At 37.2% G+C, this 14,181-nt stretch overlaps 1 protein-coding gene across 3 annotated transcripts in view; it reads left to right on the plus strand.

Moving 5' to 3' along the window:
• Window positions 1-13,920, plus strand: part of LOC124639017 (phosphatidylinositol 3,4,5-trisphosphate 3-phosphatase and dual-specificity protein phosphatase PTEN) — a 40,253-nt gene extending 26,333 nt beyond the window's left edge. Inside the window, exons 3-10 of one of the 3 annotated variants that reach the window (XM_047176226.1) lie at window positions 653-794; window positions 2,161-2,259; window positions 3,396-3,577; window positions 3,938-4,148; window positions 4,565-4,662; window positions 5,157-5,286; window positions 7,024-7,081; window positions 9,046-13,920. In XM_047176226.1, the coding sequence (XP_047032182.1) occupies window positions 653-794; window positions 2,161-2,259; window positions 3,396-3,577; window positions 3,938-4,148; window positions 4,565-4,662; window positions 5,157-5,286; window positions 7,024-7,081; window positions 9,046-9,049 (924 nt within the window). In that variant the 3' untranslated portion in view covers window positions 9,050-13,920. Of the gene's footprint in view, window positions 1-652; window positions 795-2,160; window positions 2,260-3,395; window positions 3,578-3,937; window positions 4,149-4,564; window positions 4,663-5,156; window positions 5,287-7,023 lie in introns of all 3 variants that reach the window. The other 2 variants (XM_047176227.1, XM_047176228.1) reach the window with 2 other exon arrangements.
• The last annotated feature ends 261 nt before the right edge of the window (window positions 13,921-14,181 follow it).

A 14,181-nucleotide genomic window follows, 5' to 3' on the forward strand; every position in this document is an offset into this window, starting at 1 on the left:
AGTAAAAAGTTCTTACGTGGGACGTATTACCGCGTAATACAATTTCTCATTTAAAGTAGGTGTCGATATATAGGTATCCGATACATTATATGTTTTTCTTTCATCCTTAGTATCAATATACCAACGATATCAAATCCACTGCTCAGCATAGGCCTCGTCCAACATGGAGTTATCATCTGCAACCAGTGTACCGGTCTTGGATCACCTGAGGAATCTTCTACGATCTATCTACTATCAAAAGGACCAGCCTCAAATCTTCATGCTTTTCAACAGATCGCTTTATTAACATTCGTGAGGATTTATTATGTAAATCGTTAAAGGATGATGGGCGAAATTTCCTAATATCTGCCATGAAAGACTTTATAGGCTTTAATAATATGTATACTCAAATGACATGCTCATCGTCCTGTAGAATAGTTCCGAAGGGCTTCAGTTACAATTTTTACGGTTGAAAGTCCCACCACTCAAGGAAGGAGTTATAATCATTGGCAATTCCCCAATTATTTTCTACGGAAATTGAAATTTTCCAAATCAGTTCTTGGTAACAGCATAGTGCACATACTTACGACGTATTTTCACAATCCAGAATATGCAAATGTACCTACCTACTTATAATTAAAAGGCTTACTAAGTTCTCCTTTCGTAATTTCAGGTGGCGCGGTATGCGTTAGAAGACCACACGCCCCCGAACATTGAGCTGATTCAGCCGTTTTGTGAAGATGTACACAATTGGCTGACGGCTGACTCCAGAAATGTAGCCGCAGTGCACTGTAAAGCAGGCAAAGGACGAACGGGTAAGTCCATTCAGACAATCAGTCTCGAAGGACCAGAATAAATTTTCTCATACGAAGTAAATAGTCAAATAAATAACGCGAAGCAATAAAATCAACAAAGCGAAGAAAGTATAAGGACCAGGTGGCTTCAAGCGAGACATTTTTAGTGGTTTCCATTGACTCGAAAAGGTAAAAGGCAGTTTGGTGCGAGTCTAAATGATATCCTGCCCTTAGCACCGACAAAGAAACCCTGCAGCGTGTTCCTACATTAAGGTGACACTTTCTTCGGTTCCTGCCATAAACTTTGAAGCAAAAACTGCAAAAAGGGGTTGATGTCCAATTTTAGCATCACAACGACTCCATCATTCGTCGACGAGCGTGACCTTTTTTGCGTGCACTCCATTTGTTAATGTGTATCGCTACATCACACATTAAAATATCAAAAGAATAAATTATTACGTCCTAATATCATTCCAGACAGATAAAAGTTAGTATAATAGGTCCCAGAACGTTTTCGGTAACAAAGGTTAAAGCAACAAATTACACGTGCCACGTTATTGCCTATAGAAACGGATGGTCGGCCCGGCATTGTTGCACGAACAAAAATGAGACGAAACCTCAAAGGCGTAATTGCGAAATTTCTTTACACGCCATAATTGGTCGTATTACCACTGTACCGGCTTTCACGCCGAAGTCGTAAATTTAAAAAAAAGGTCCTTTTCAAACCGCCTCCTTTTTTGTGGGCAGCCCCGAAGGGATATAAAAAGTGTAGGATTGCTGTGTGGACGTGAAATGAGCCGTGTTTGAGCCACCATACTCGGTTTTTGGGGCAATTCGATTTTCCATCGACATATTATTTCGAGGAAATTATATTGTTCACCCAAAATTTGGAGCGGCTATTAGATGACTTTGAAATAGAGCTATAAATTGTATCTGTAGGTGTAAATACAAAGAAGAGGCGTTTGTATTCGTAGTACATAGTCGGTAATGATCGAATATACAGGGCGATCGGAATTTTACATCACTATAAAAATCGTTACTACTTTTGTTCGGTACAAGGCATCGTCCAAAGTCGTAAGTACCGCCCACACAGCTAAAAGAAAAGAAAGCTTCTGATTGTTTACTTCCAAAGAAATTTCTATACAATAAATACTTCAGAATTCATAAAAATACTAGTTGTGCCCCGCGGTTTCAAACGTCCGGCCCCCCACGTATCCCCCGAACCGTACACTTTTTTAATTCTTTTAGTTTTGTTGGGCCCCTAAGGATCATAGCGCGATCTAAAATAGTATAGTACCTTCTTCGTTGTTCTATTAAGTTATATTATTTCTTCAAAGCTGTACTCGGTTGAAACAAACTTGTACATATAAATTGTTTTGTGTTACAGGCACAATGGTGTGTTGCTACTTACTGTATAGTCGACAGAAAGCGTCGGCCGACGAAGCCCTCAAGTTCTACGGCACGAAGAGAACCCACGACGAAAAAGGTATTTTGTAACATCATTCACCTTTTATTTTGTTTGCTGCCCGACGATTCGAGAATGTTATTTTTTTCAACGTTTAATAGGAAGGATTTTAGATTCGAGCCTAGAGAAACAAGGCCAGCTTTTTATACTATTCATTGTTTTGTAAAAATCGAACTGAAGTTTTGTCCACTACTTCGTCAATTTTGAATTCATAAGAAATTGCATGATTAAAAATTGTGTAGGTACTCTCGGTCTAATCTAGTAAACATAAGATTAACAAACAACAATTGCATTTTTTTCGCCTGAATAAGATAATGTGATCCCAGTTATTTTTTTCACAAACGTCATAACTATCATATTACTAAATCCGATACTTAACTGCGCCGTCGAAACGATAACTTTGACGAAAGCATACGTCATTGCTAAACAATAAGTTTGACGTTATATCTAAGTTACATACTTGTTATGCTAGTAATTTGTATATAGCATAAGTTATCGATTTCAGCCTGTCTGGCGTTGCTATCTTACTGAAATTATTTATAGGAATGGTGCATTTTACTCGTATATTGATCAAGAAGTTCTGCAAGGCTAGATTTCAGGCGTCATATAACTATGAAAATATAGACAGTACGTTAGCCTTATCTGCAATATTTAGGTACGTTTTGTTATGCTTAGTAGTGATGATAAAGCAAGTTTTATTTTATTTTCTCAGACATTTTATCACCAACATTCTCTTAAGATAGACAAATATTTTGCGTCAAAATCGGGCATGAAGCAAGTATCTTGTCATGCAAAACAATTGACAAGACAAAAAGATATGTTTGAGATAGCTCTTAGCTGATTAATGGTGAAAGGATTTTATTGTGTTTCGAGATTGAGAAATTGTGTTTTGTTTTTTATGTGGACAATCAAAAAGGGCAGATTAAACAACTCTTGAGATCGCTTAGTCAAATATTAACTTATTTTAAGTTAGCAATGACGTTGTCTCTTGAAACATGAAAATTTAAGAGGCAGAACTTTCGAGTCACTATTTTTTAAATAAAGCAACTTCTCGCTGAATAACTTGAATAACTTCATTTTACTTATTTTTCACCGTTCGCTGAGCAAAAAAATGATCCTTACCTACTGTTAACTTCGTTTGTGTGTTAACATTCCAGGCGTGACGATCCCCTCGCAGCGTCGCTACGTGGAATACTACGCGGCACTAATAACGTCGGGGTTGCAGTACTCGGCCACGAAGGTGCACATCCGCGAGCTGGTGATGTCGCCGCCGCCCACGCTCAACGGCGGCACGTGCTCGCCCGAGCTCACCGTGTCGCAGGCGCAGCCATCCTTCAAGGTATTACCTGACAACTGGCTGTATGTTACACACTACAGAGTACTAGTACTTACATAGATACCTGTGTAGGATACAATAATATTCATATATGGATATGGTTTGAGAGAAGAGAGAGGAGAAAGTCTCCGCACTGTACTCCTGTTCGATCGGATTAGAGAGATGGGAGAAGAAGAAACCCGTTAGCAGTATCAATTAAAATTATCCTGCATGTTTTGATATTATTAATGTTTTCACTACCTTGGGAAAATTTGAGCTTCAGTGGTTAAACTTATCTTCCATATCCCCAAATTATATGCAAAAAATTTCCCTTAAATAATATAATCAGTATAAATAAGATTCGTTCCCCCACATGTCGTGCAGACGCCGTCGGGCTGCCACGACGTCCGCCGCGACGAGGGCGCTATCCGCGTGTTCCTGACGCACTGCACGCCGCTCAACGGCGACGTGCGCGTCGACGTCTACAACAAGCCCAAGATGAAGATGCGCAAGGAGAAGCTCTTCCACTTCTGGTTCAACACCTTCTTCGTGGCTGCCGGCGTGGGGGCCGAGAGAGTACCTGCCTTGGACGACAGTAAGTCATTGATCAATGGTCACTGACGTCGACTATGAGTGGACGGCTACTAAAGCTTTATATACCAAAACATATCTGAATGTTGAAAGTTCAGCTTCAAGCTGTCGATCGCCCGAATCAGTTGCAACTGCTCGAGCGGTTTGTGTTTGTGCATCCATAGAACCGTACAGTTTACTGTGCAGTCGACAGTTGGAAGCTGTCACCCTTGACTTGACTTCTTGAAGCGGTCCGTGTATTGCCGTCCTTATTAACAGAATAAATTATTTCTACAGTTTTAGATACAAAAAAATACATTGAATATTTTTAGCCTCTTTCCTGTCACTTTTTCGTCTAATTAGTGTCAATAATTTTTAGACGTTTACTATAAGTATATTGTTTTGGGGTTTGATATTAAGACCATGTGGAATGACTTGCAGGTCCAAATCTGGAGGCGTTCAAGCTGACGCTGAACAAGTGGCAGTTAGACGAGGCGCACAAGGATAAGCAGCATAAACACTATAGCGCCGACTTTAAGGTAACTTATAAAATATTTTAGAATATATTTATTGCACAAGCTACTAAAAATTGCGAGTTCTTTTTACGTGACGAGTATCAGACAGAACGTGTCCTTGATATCCACTCGTTATTTAAATCATCACGCTCGGTTGTGTAATGAGCTGTACGAAAAAATTATCGCGCGTAGTTTTAGGGCCTTCGTTAGCGCGGGACATTACGAACGGTTTAGTACACACAGCGCGCGTACTCGAGCGCTGTGCCGCGGCACTCACGCGGTGCACGAGCGCTGTGCCGCGGCACTCACGCGGTGCACGAGCGCTGTGCCGCGGCACTCACGCGGTGCACGAGCGCTGTGCCGCGGCACTCACGCGGACAGCCTGCAGCTCGCGCGCGGAGCGGACACCGTGCGCACGCGGGCCCTCACGCCTCCTCCTCCTCCTTGCCACCAAATACGGTGGTTCTCAATTGTTTGTTGCCACTCATTTTCTTACCATTTACGTATAATTGTTGCAGGTGGAGCTGATAGTGCAGAAGATGCCGGTGACGTCACGGTTCGCGGGGACTCGAGCACGGGGCTCGGGCTCGTCCTCCTCCTCCTCCTGCTCCGAGCCCGACACCGAGCCCGACGCGCACTGGGACTCGGGTGAGCTCTTACACCACGCCACAGGAGTATAGGGCAGGCTCGGGCTCATCCTCCTCAACCTTTCCCCCCTCCTCCTCCTCCTGCTCCGAACCCGACATCGAGCCACTCCACTCCATTAGAGTCCATTCAAATGCCGTTCGACTCCTGGGACTACCTGACCTCGTGTGCATTAGTATTATACCCACTCCGATACAATGCGAGCTCCTTGATGGAAGTTCTTCTTAAAGTGATATGTAAACCGTACCACTGCATTACCCCTGGCTTCTTCACCTATACTTTATAGTTCAATCACAAACTGCCAGGCTATATAAACCAGTCGTGATATGATTTACATATCGAATACGGGCAAATCTCGGTGCTCCAAAATATCCACTACTTTAAAGACTCAAGCGGTCAGAATATAGTGTTCGTAAACCCCGCTGAAGGACAATTTTGAAAATATACAGCAATATAGTCACAGTTTTCTCGTGAATGCGGTTTTTGTACTATTGTTAGTGTGCTAAATAAGAGTTAGTTATAAACTCAAAGGACTTTTATCGTTTGTAAATCTTGTGTGGATGAAGTTATGAAAATCGTGCGAGCGATGCGCGGTAATTGTTATTTTGTAGGCTATATGGACGCTAAGCGTTCACAGCAATTTATAGAAATGTTTGCGCAATGTGATTATTGGGTCGAAAATAATATTTTCAATAATCTGTGTTTTATCAGTTTTATTCCAATAATTATTTTTATTTGAAAAGTCCCAAACCATATTGCGCGAACACCAAATTAGTGATAAATGGTTTCATAGTGTATGTAAAAAAATAAATAACGTTTATATGAAATAAAAATTAGTTTACCTTGTATCGGGGAGGCGAGCAGACGTCCCGTGCGTTGATCTCTTAAACCGATAACGAATTTTTATAGTGCTTTTTAGTGCCAGTACAATTTCTCACAAAAATAAGTAATTACTGAATTATCTTTATTACATTAATTGGCTAAATAGCGACCTATGTAATTAAATTGTAGGGCTTGAGAAATCATAGAAATAAATTACATAAAAATCAGACAATATAAATATGAACGATTGAATTGAATGGGTCTTTTTTTAATAATAATATGGCCAAAGTACCTTATGTCCAAAGTACTAAGCGCACAAATATTAGTTTTCTATTAATTAGGGTAAACATTTAGATCTGTCAGCAGCGTCTAAAATTCCTTCGATTAATTGGTCAGTCGGTACTAGAAAATTCTACGCAAATATATTTTGAACTATTAGGTAGAGGTCACCCATTCCTATAAATGTTGGTGATGGCTAACATATTTCTGATTTCCATAATGATAGATTGAGAAATAAAGCGATTATTTTCTACGTTTGATTGCACTTAAATAATTGAAACAAAATTAGAATACGATCTTCGCCAGTCGATAAATTGTCGCCAAATGAACGTGGATCTATTAAAATCTATTCTATTTTGGAAAGCGCTGATTTCGATTTATTTATGAAACTCCTGAATTCTCAAATACAACAAAACTTTCAAAAGTTTAAAATGAATATTTTTCATTTTGATAATATAAGTAGGAAACATTCGAAATTTAATCAATTTTATGGATTGTCGAAAACTTAATTGCTTATCTTTCCTATTTAAAGTGGACCTTGGTATATCAGATCGAAACCATTCATAAAATTGGTTGAATGAAAATTGCAACAAAAAACATGAAATACTTGAGAAATAACGCAATGGTATGGTGGCGCAGGGCGGTGCGAGCGCGTGGGCCGCTACCGGCCGCTGTCTCCCGACCACCCGCCGCACACGTAACTATACACCTTGTCTCATGGCGCAGCTTGTGATACCGCCCCACACCCGCCGCCTCCACACTCCTCGTGGTTGGTGTCAGTGAGAATGGAGTACGAGGCAAAGATGCCCGAAGAAAGCCGAAGTCCCCCTCCACACTTCTGTGGAGGTGCAGTTCGGCTGTGTGTGACGTATTCGCCTAGCGTTGGCCAACTTCGCGAATAGTGTGGAGACTGCTTTACGGAATCAGACTTACTTTGGTCTATGTATAACATTAAATAAGGCTCACGTCGTATTTCTTTGCTCTTACAAAGATGCTTAAATGAGGTTTTGAATATTTATTGTCAATTTATTTGGCTTGAAACTTGAGTCTCTTAAAAATACTTATGGGGAAAACCACATTTCAGAATAAAAGAGATCGGTTTTGCATATATTTTTATAATTCACAAAATATAAAAAAAAAGTCTTATTTACTATGGACCAAAGGTAGGTCTCGTTTCTTATAAGGCTGAAATAGTCTATGGATCAAGACGTCTACGTTGCGATCCACGTCATAACATTTTTCTAATAACTTGGACGTGTGCGACGCTTCAAATCTTACTAAAGAACAGACTTAGCTTAGGAATAAATAATAATAATATTTAGTATTTTAATAGTGCACAGTATTCTGTAAAATAATAATATTGTGCATTATTTAAATATAACTACTTTAATATGTTTTCTAGTCTATAAAATTAGTTCCACGGGCAGAAAAACTTGCAACTCCCTGCCCATTTTTTTTAAATATAATTTAAAATTTCAATCTGTCTTTACTTTGATCACTTTTTCTCTTGAATCATAAACTGCGTCATATTATTATTTTGCTGTACAGCACGTTTGTCACTGACCGCTCGGCTTTCACAATAAAACCTGCGCTTGATTCGATTTTTGTTCGTTTACGTTCATTTTGCTTGTCACCGCATCGTCATGACGTCATAGGTCCGCTGTTTGTCTTGTCATTTTTGTGCATTTGTCTCTTTCTAATCTTTGATAATATTTTTTTCCTTATGTGATTGTCTTGTGTATTATATTTTTTTTTGTTTCGGCATCTTTAACGCTAACCTCATTTATGACAAAAGCAGAATATGTGTAAATAAAAATATAAATTTATTCCTGCTTCATAAGACTCTTCCGTAATTATTTTTTTCTTTAAATTGTTAGCGTTCAAGATGTTACTGATTGTGCTTAAAACTCATGTTGCATGTCCCCAATGTATATTAATGCTGTTATTTAGTTATATTTTTCCTGTTACTTAATAGATTACCTTTACCTTAATAATGATAAAGATGCAGCATTATTATTACTTCTATTTTTCGATCAAAACCACCCTATTTACTTTGAAAATTACGGGTAATTTTGGTCGTTTTTATTCCCTCTATGTGGATTGTGTTATGGTTACATATCGCGAATGAATTCACTTCGTCCCCATTCAAAACCATTAATGTACTGCCTGGTATAATTTTTTGCCCACGTGCGGAAAGTACAAGAAAACAACTCGTCATACATTTTTTAATAGACAAACCTACCTATTTTCGTATCGACACTGAATTAAAAACTCAGTTGTTTTTTTGTACTTTTGGATTTGTAAATTCGATAAAAAACAAACACTGGCCAATTTATTCTGCCAGGTAGTATGCTCTAACATTCCATTTGCTGTACATTGCTCGCTTTGCACAGTTTGAACGCATCACACACGCCACATACGGATTTTTTTAAACGCCTCATTGATTTTTTTTTTAAGGCGTTTAAAAATATTTCAATTATTTGTTTGAATTTTCTGGCGTTTCAGTTTGTTTTTGCTCATCATACTTTTATAATCGTTTTTATTAATTTAACTTATGCTTCTAACTCATAGTTTTGCAGTCGCTTAAATTCAAACAAATATAAATCTGTCCGTGGCTTATGTAATCGTTCAAAGGCTTATATGGGTTTCTTACATTTTCAGGTGAATCTACATACTTGTGAGGTTGGCTCGTGGCCTCGGTGACCTCTCTACTTCTATAAATAAACCCCGCTTTCCCCACCCTACTGGCAAGGCTTGAACTCTAACACGGTGCCGAAACACTTTAACCCTGATCCTAGTGATGTTTACTGAACAAGTAGTGCTCTATGTGTGTCTAAAATTTAACAAAAATGAGCGGGTTGTGCCATTGCCGCGTACCGACGGACTCTACGTACGGTTTGGATAAACAAACGTTTTTGTGATAATAATAGTGTGCTGAATGGACTTACGCGTCGACGTATCGACGCTGCGGAGATATCGTTTCATTTCACCCGTTTACAAGCCGTCGAAGATATCGACATTAATTCTATGGTCACAAGGTATGTTTCTCGTTATAACTCTTATGACTGATAAGTACATTTCTCGGTATTTTTTTTAATTATAAGCTTTGGCCATTGTCATAGATGTGTTTCAGTGAATAAACATTTTGTACTTTTTAAATGTCAAAGACTTACAAGGAGGTTTATAGTGTATTCTACCGAATTCTTAACAGACTGAAATTATTACCGGTCAATCAGATGGTTAGAAAAAGTTTTTTTTTATATCAATTCAGTTGAGGAATGGATTCTATTGATGATGGAAAAGCAATGTGACTCGCTTGAATAGGTCGAAAAATAATATTGTCTGTTGAATTTATGTAATTAGGATTCATTATCAATGTGATGTTAAGTGGTGACGTTATTTCTGTATTCAAAGAAAATTTAATAACTAAAGTGTGTAGAGATTTAATTGTTCCACAGTAAAATAGTAATAAAATAAACCATATTTCTGTTATCCAGAACAGAGTAGTTTGATATAATTGTGTCAATAAACGTCACCATTTCGCTGTATTCTAGACGTACCTAGTCAATGTCTTTGAAACGACTTGAGAGTGTAAAAAAAATTAAGGAACCAATTTCTAGGTGCTGTTATTTCTTTTTAATTTGATAATAAATCATCTTGGTTAACCGGCTTCATAGTTAACCGATATATCGAAGAGAAATTGTCAGTTTGTTCATACATTGTACCATAACGTCAGCTTCACTTATTTTTAAGTATTTTTTATTGATAAAGAATTACAATATGCCGTGAGTGCGAGGCAGATTTTCCCACCATTTCGACTAAGTCCACTGACGGACAGTTTTTTTATGTTTTTTTTGTATACTTTCGAAAGATCTCACTAACTGCCGTCATAAATGTAAAAATTTGTTAGGCTTGAGGTGACCACTGTGAGGTTTTTATAGGCTATTAATTTGGGGAAAATATCAAATTAATTCTTTCACAAAAATGCAAGGCGTAATATTGACACAAATGTCGCCGTTGTAACTTGATATTTTCGAATCTCTCATATTTTGATACAAAATGAAAATAAGTAAATATAAAAATCCCACAGTAGACACTTTGTTAGTAGAAAAAAAAACCTTCTAAAAACAAGTTTGATACTTGATACAATTTTATGAAAGTAACAGAAGGCCTAGTAACCTTAAATTTATTGACCATCGGCTAGTCCGTTATCCGATAATAGCTGGATCTAGTATACATAATTTAGTTTTATAATATTTATTTCAATATACATTTCTCGTTTTCTATAGTGTCTGTAACAAATCCAAATAAAATGGCAGTCGAGAGGAAGTAGTGGAATTCAAACAATACCATAATACATTGCAGAGTTTTGTCATAGCTAGGGTGGTCACTTGTGAAAAAGTACAAATGGATGCAAGTACTAGGTCTTCTAAGAGAATGGTTCTCCATGCCAAGTGCGAGAGAGACAACACGATTTTCGTGCGTTCGTATGATTTGAGAGACCTTTTCAATGCCCACAAAAATACTTAAGAACTGACTGAATCTAGACTGTCATCCAGGAATTAGGCAGTTGGCAACACCAAATAAATATCAAGTACATCGTCCGCCAAACTGTCATTCTAATATAAGAATTACTATGGATGACTGAAGTTTGATGAAAGTTATGAAAAATAAAGTAAATATCTTTAGTAGTATGTATGTTAAATATTGTAAATTAACAGTTTGTTGGCATTGAAAAGGCTAAAGCCTGGAATATTCGAACTGAGTTGCTGATATGCAATGTGTTTTTTGTGTTTTTGCAAATGAAGTATGTTTACTAATAACAACAAATGATTGGAACTATGGATGGAGACTTGATACTTTTGGGATTTTGCATGAACTTGTATGTTCAGAACACCCGAATGTACCATGATTAAGAATTGCCACCTGAATAGACAAAAACACAAAGTTTTCAATCTCCATTGTAGCCAAAAAGTCAAGTCTCCATTCCTAGGTAAAGTTACAGACGATATCTGTACTTTAAAAAGTTGGATGAAAGCCGATTTTTTTATTTAATTGTAAATATTATTGTTACGATACATTAGTGGTTAATTGAGATCTGTTTTTAAATAAGTAGGTTGTGTTACAACCTAGCGCCTTTAAAAAGTTTTATCAATTTGACAAAAGCATATTGAGCGTTGTCTATGGCTGGTCCATTTGCAATGGAGAGAAATTAAAAATGTCTTTTTAAGTGTGTTAATTTCATTCTGTTATTTTAATGGGTCTTAATATTTGTAAACTTGTCCTTAAAACTTACTCTATCAGATATAAAAATGTACCCATAGACTTTCCGCATATTATGAATTAACTGCCTAGGCGTTGCCCAACTATGTTGGGGTCGGTTTCCAGCCAAGAATACCATTGAAATAGAAGGATGAAAACAACACCATTTCTCGTTTATGTTTCTATGACGTTTAGGAGAGTTCACGGTTATTGTGATATGGCTTCGTGGGCGGGGTGGCTCAGACCTCTTGTAAGGGAACATTCGCTTGAACGATGTCTTTCGCGAAGTACAAGTCCAGGAGTTACTGACGGTTTGAGCCACATGGAGAGTTGTTATGACGACGGGTTTTTCGTAAATGCCAGTAAATTGGTGCGAGGGTTGAGAGGATTTAGAAGTTTTATCGGCGAAGCGAATGGACAAATATTGCCTAGCTTAGGTTTTATATTTCCCGTGGTGACGTATGTATTTGCGTTAGTCAGCGGAGATCACGCGATGGGAATATCTCGTAGTTATGGCCTATAAGGGTATTTGGATACGCAGAATGTGAGCAACGATGGCATTTTGGATAAACTCGCTGAAGTTTAATGTAGTACGTAAGCAATGGTTACTGTAGTTAGGTTAGATCGTGTCTAGATAGGTTTAAATAACGTCATAGAAACGAACAGAGCTCCAGAAGTTCGAAAACGACAAAAAAATATTATTTTGATTCTTTTAGGCATTACGATTTTTAATTTCTTAATACGGCTAAGACGGAGTCACATGAAGCTTCCAGTTTAAAAACGTTTTTATTAAGTGTCATGAATTTGTTTTTTTTTTTTCATTAATTAGTTTGTAATTTTTTAATTGTATCGCTTCAGATTTCTAGTTATCTGTTAAGTATGTGTACCTATTTGGCTCAGTAATTTTTTTTATTCTGAAATTTCTATGCGTCATTTTAACTTCCGATTTGTAAATAAGGATGGTGAAATTCTAAATTACTGTTTTTTTTTTTTCTTTTTTTGTGCTAAATTTTATATAAGCAGCGAATTACAATCTATTTGGCGTCCGGAGGTTAATATACGCGTATATATCATCAAGTACAAATTTAGGAGTTGTTAGTTTGAGCCGTCTTAGATAGGCGGAGTGGACTAAGTCATTAACTTATTCTCCAAAAAATATTTTTTAATGGAAATATTTGAATAAACAGCCACCTCTAGTATTAAAATTACCCCCATTCCAGGAAAGTGGTAGACGTTCGAATTTTTGTTTTTTTTTTTTATTGTATTCGCACGAATTCGTTATCGGTTAACCGCTCGACCTCCCCTATCCCTTCATCAAAGGTTTAGCTTTAAAGATTGTTGTTTGCCTTATAAAAAAATGTGATCTTATGAGGATTATACTTAAAGGATGTCGCTGTATGTTGCGGACGTAGGCGATTGAATACTCAAGCTCATTTTTGGAACCTTCTAACCGACATCGTTGCACGGTGCGGTTCGAAAGACCAAAAATGAGCGTATCAGAATATCGTTCTCACGATAGATTTCTTCAAACTTAAATATCCCTCTATATCTTTATGTTATTAAAACCTTATTAGTAATAATTAAAACAGATTTTTGCCAATGTTAATAAATGCTTTAAAACTAAATTCAAAGCGCCTCCGTCCGCAGCAAGTATGAAAGAATAATGCCTTGTTTGTATAATGAATAATATGGTAACATATAAAAAGAATAATGAATTATCTAATATAATAAGACTTTGACAATGTTCGATAGGCTCAGTAAAGATGACTGTCAATTGGATACAGAGGCGAAAAGGGCTTTATTAGGTTGAAAGTTGAACTACCATTCACGGTGCGACCTGACGTGAGCTTTGTCAGCAGATGTTTCAACTGTCACAATCACAAATATAAACTTTATTCTGTATACCGCACAGGAGCTTGCGATAGTCGCATCATGAATGGGATCTGCAAATGGGAAACGAAACTTAAATTGGTCCTTATATTACAAAATGCACACGGCACCGCACACATACGGCGCTTCAATGTTCCCTAACTTTCATGCAACTAATAAAGCCCTCTCCGCAAATATGGAAACTAAAAGAATATAATTTTTTTATAAATCTTAAGAAATTCTTAGTTTCACAGTAAAGTAATACACTGTAAATTATTTCTTATCTTAGTAAAAAGATCTCATCACCTTATTTTTTTTTGTTTTGTCTTTTTATAATTATTTTGAGAAGCAGATTAGTTGATTTAAAGACAATCAATGTAAAATAAAACTTATGGATGTATATAACTGATTTGTTTTATTTATAACTCGTGAACTGGTGGTAGGTGCTTAACACCATTATTTCGCTGTTGGTATGTGTTGGAACCTACACTATGCCCGGATAAAATACAGGCTATATTTAATCTTGCTGCGTTAAATAGTTTTACTGGACATGGGTTCAACCGCACAGTTGGTGTCGTATACGTTTTTTCAAAGAAATAATAGATAAATTTTAAAATGGGACAGGGGCAACTAAAAAAAAAGCAGAAAAGTTGAAAAAACGTGTTT

The sequence above is a fragment of the Helicoverpa zea genome, chromosome 18 (assembly GCF_022581195.2).
Source record: "Helicoverpa zea isolate HzStark_Cry1AcR chromosome 18, ilHelZeax1.1, whole genome shotgun sequence".
Lineage (NCBI taxonomy): Eukaryota > Metazoa > Arthropoda > Insecta > Lepidoptera > Noctuidae > Helicoverpa > Helicoverpa zea.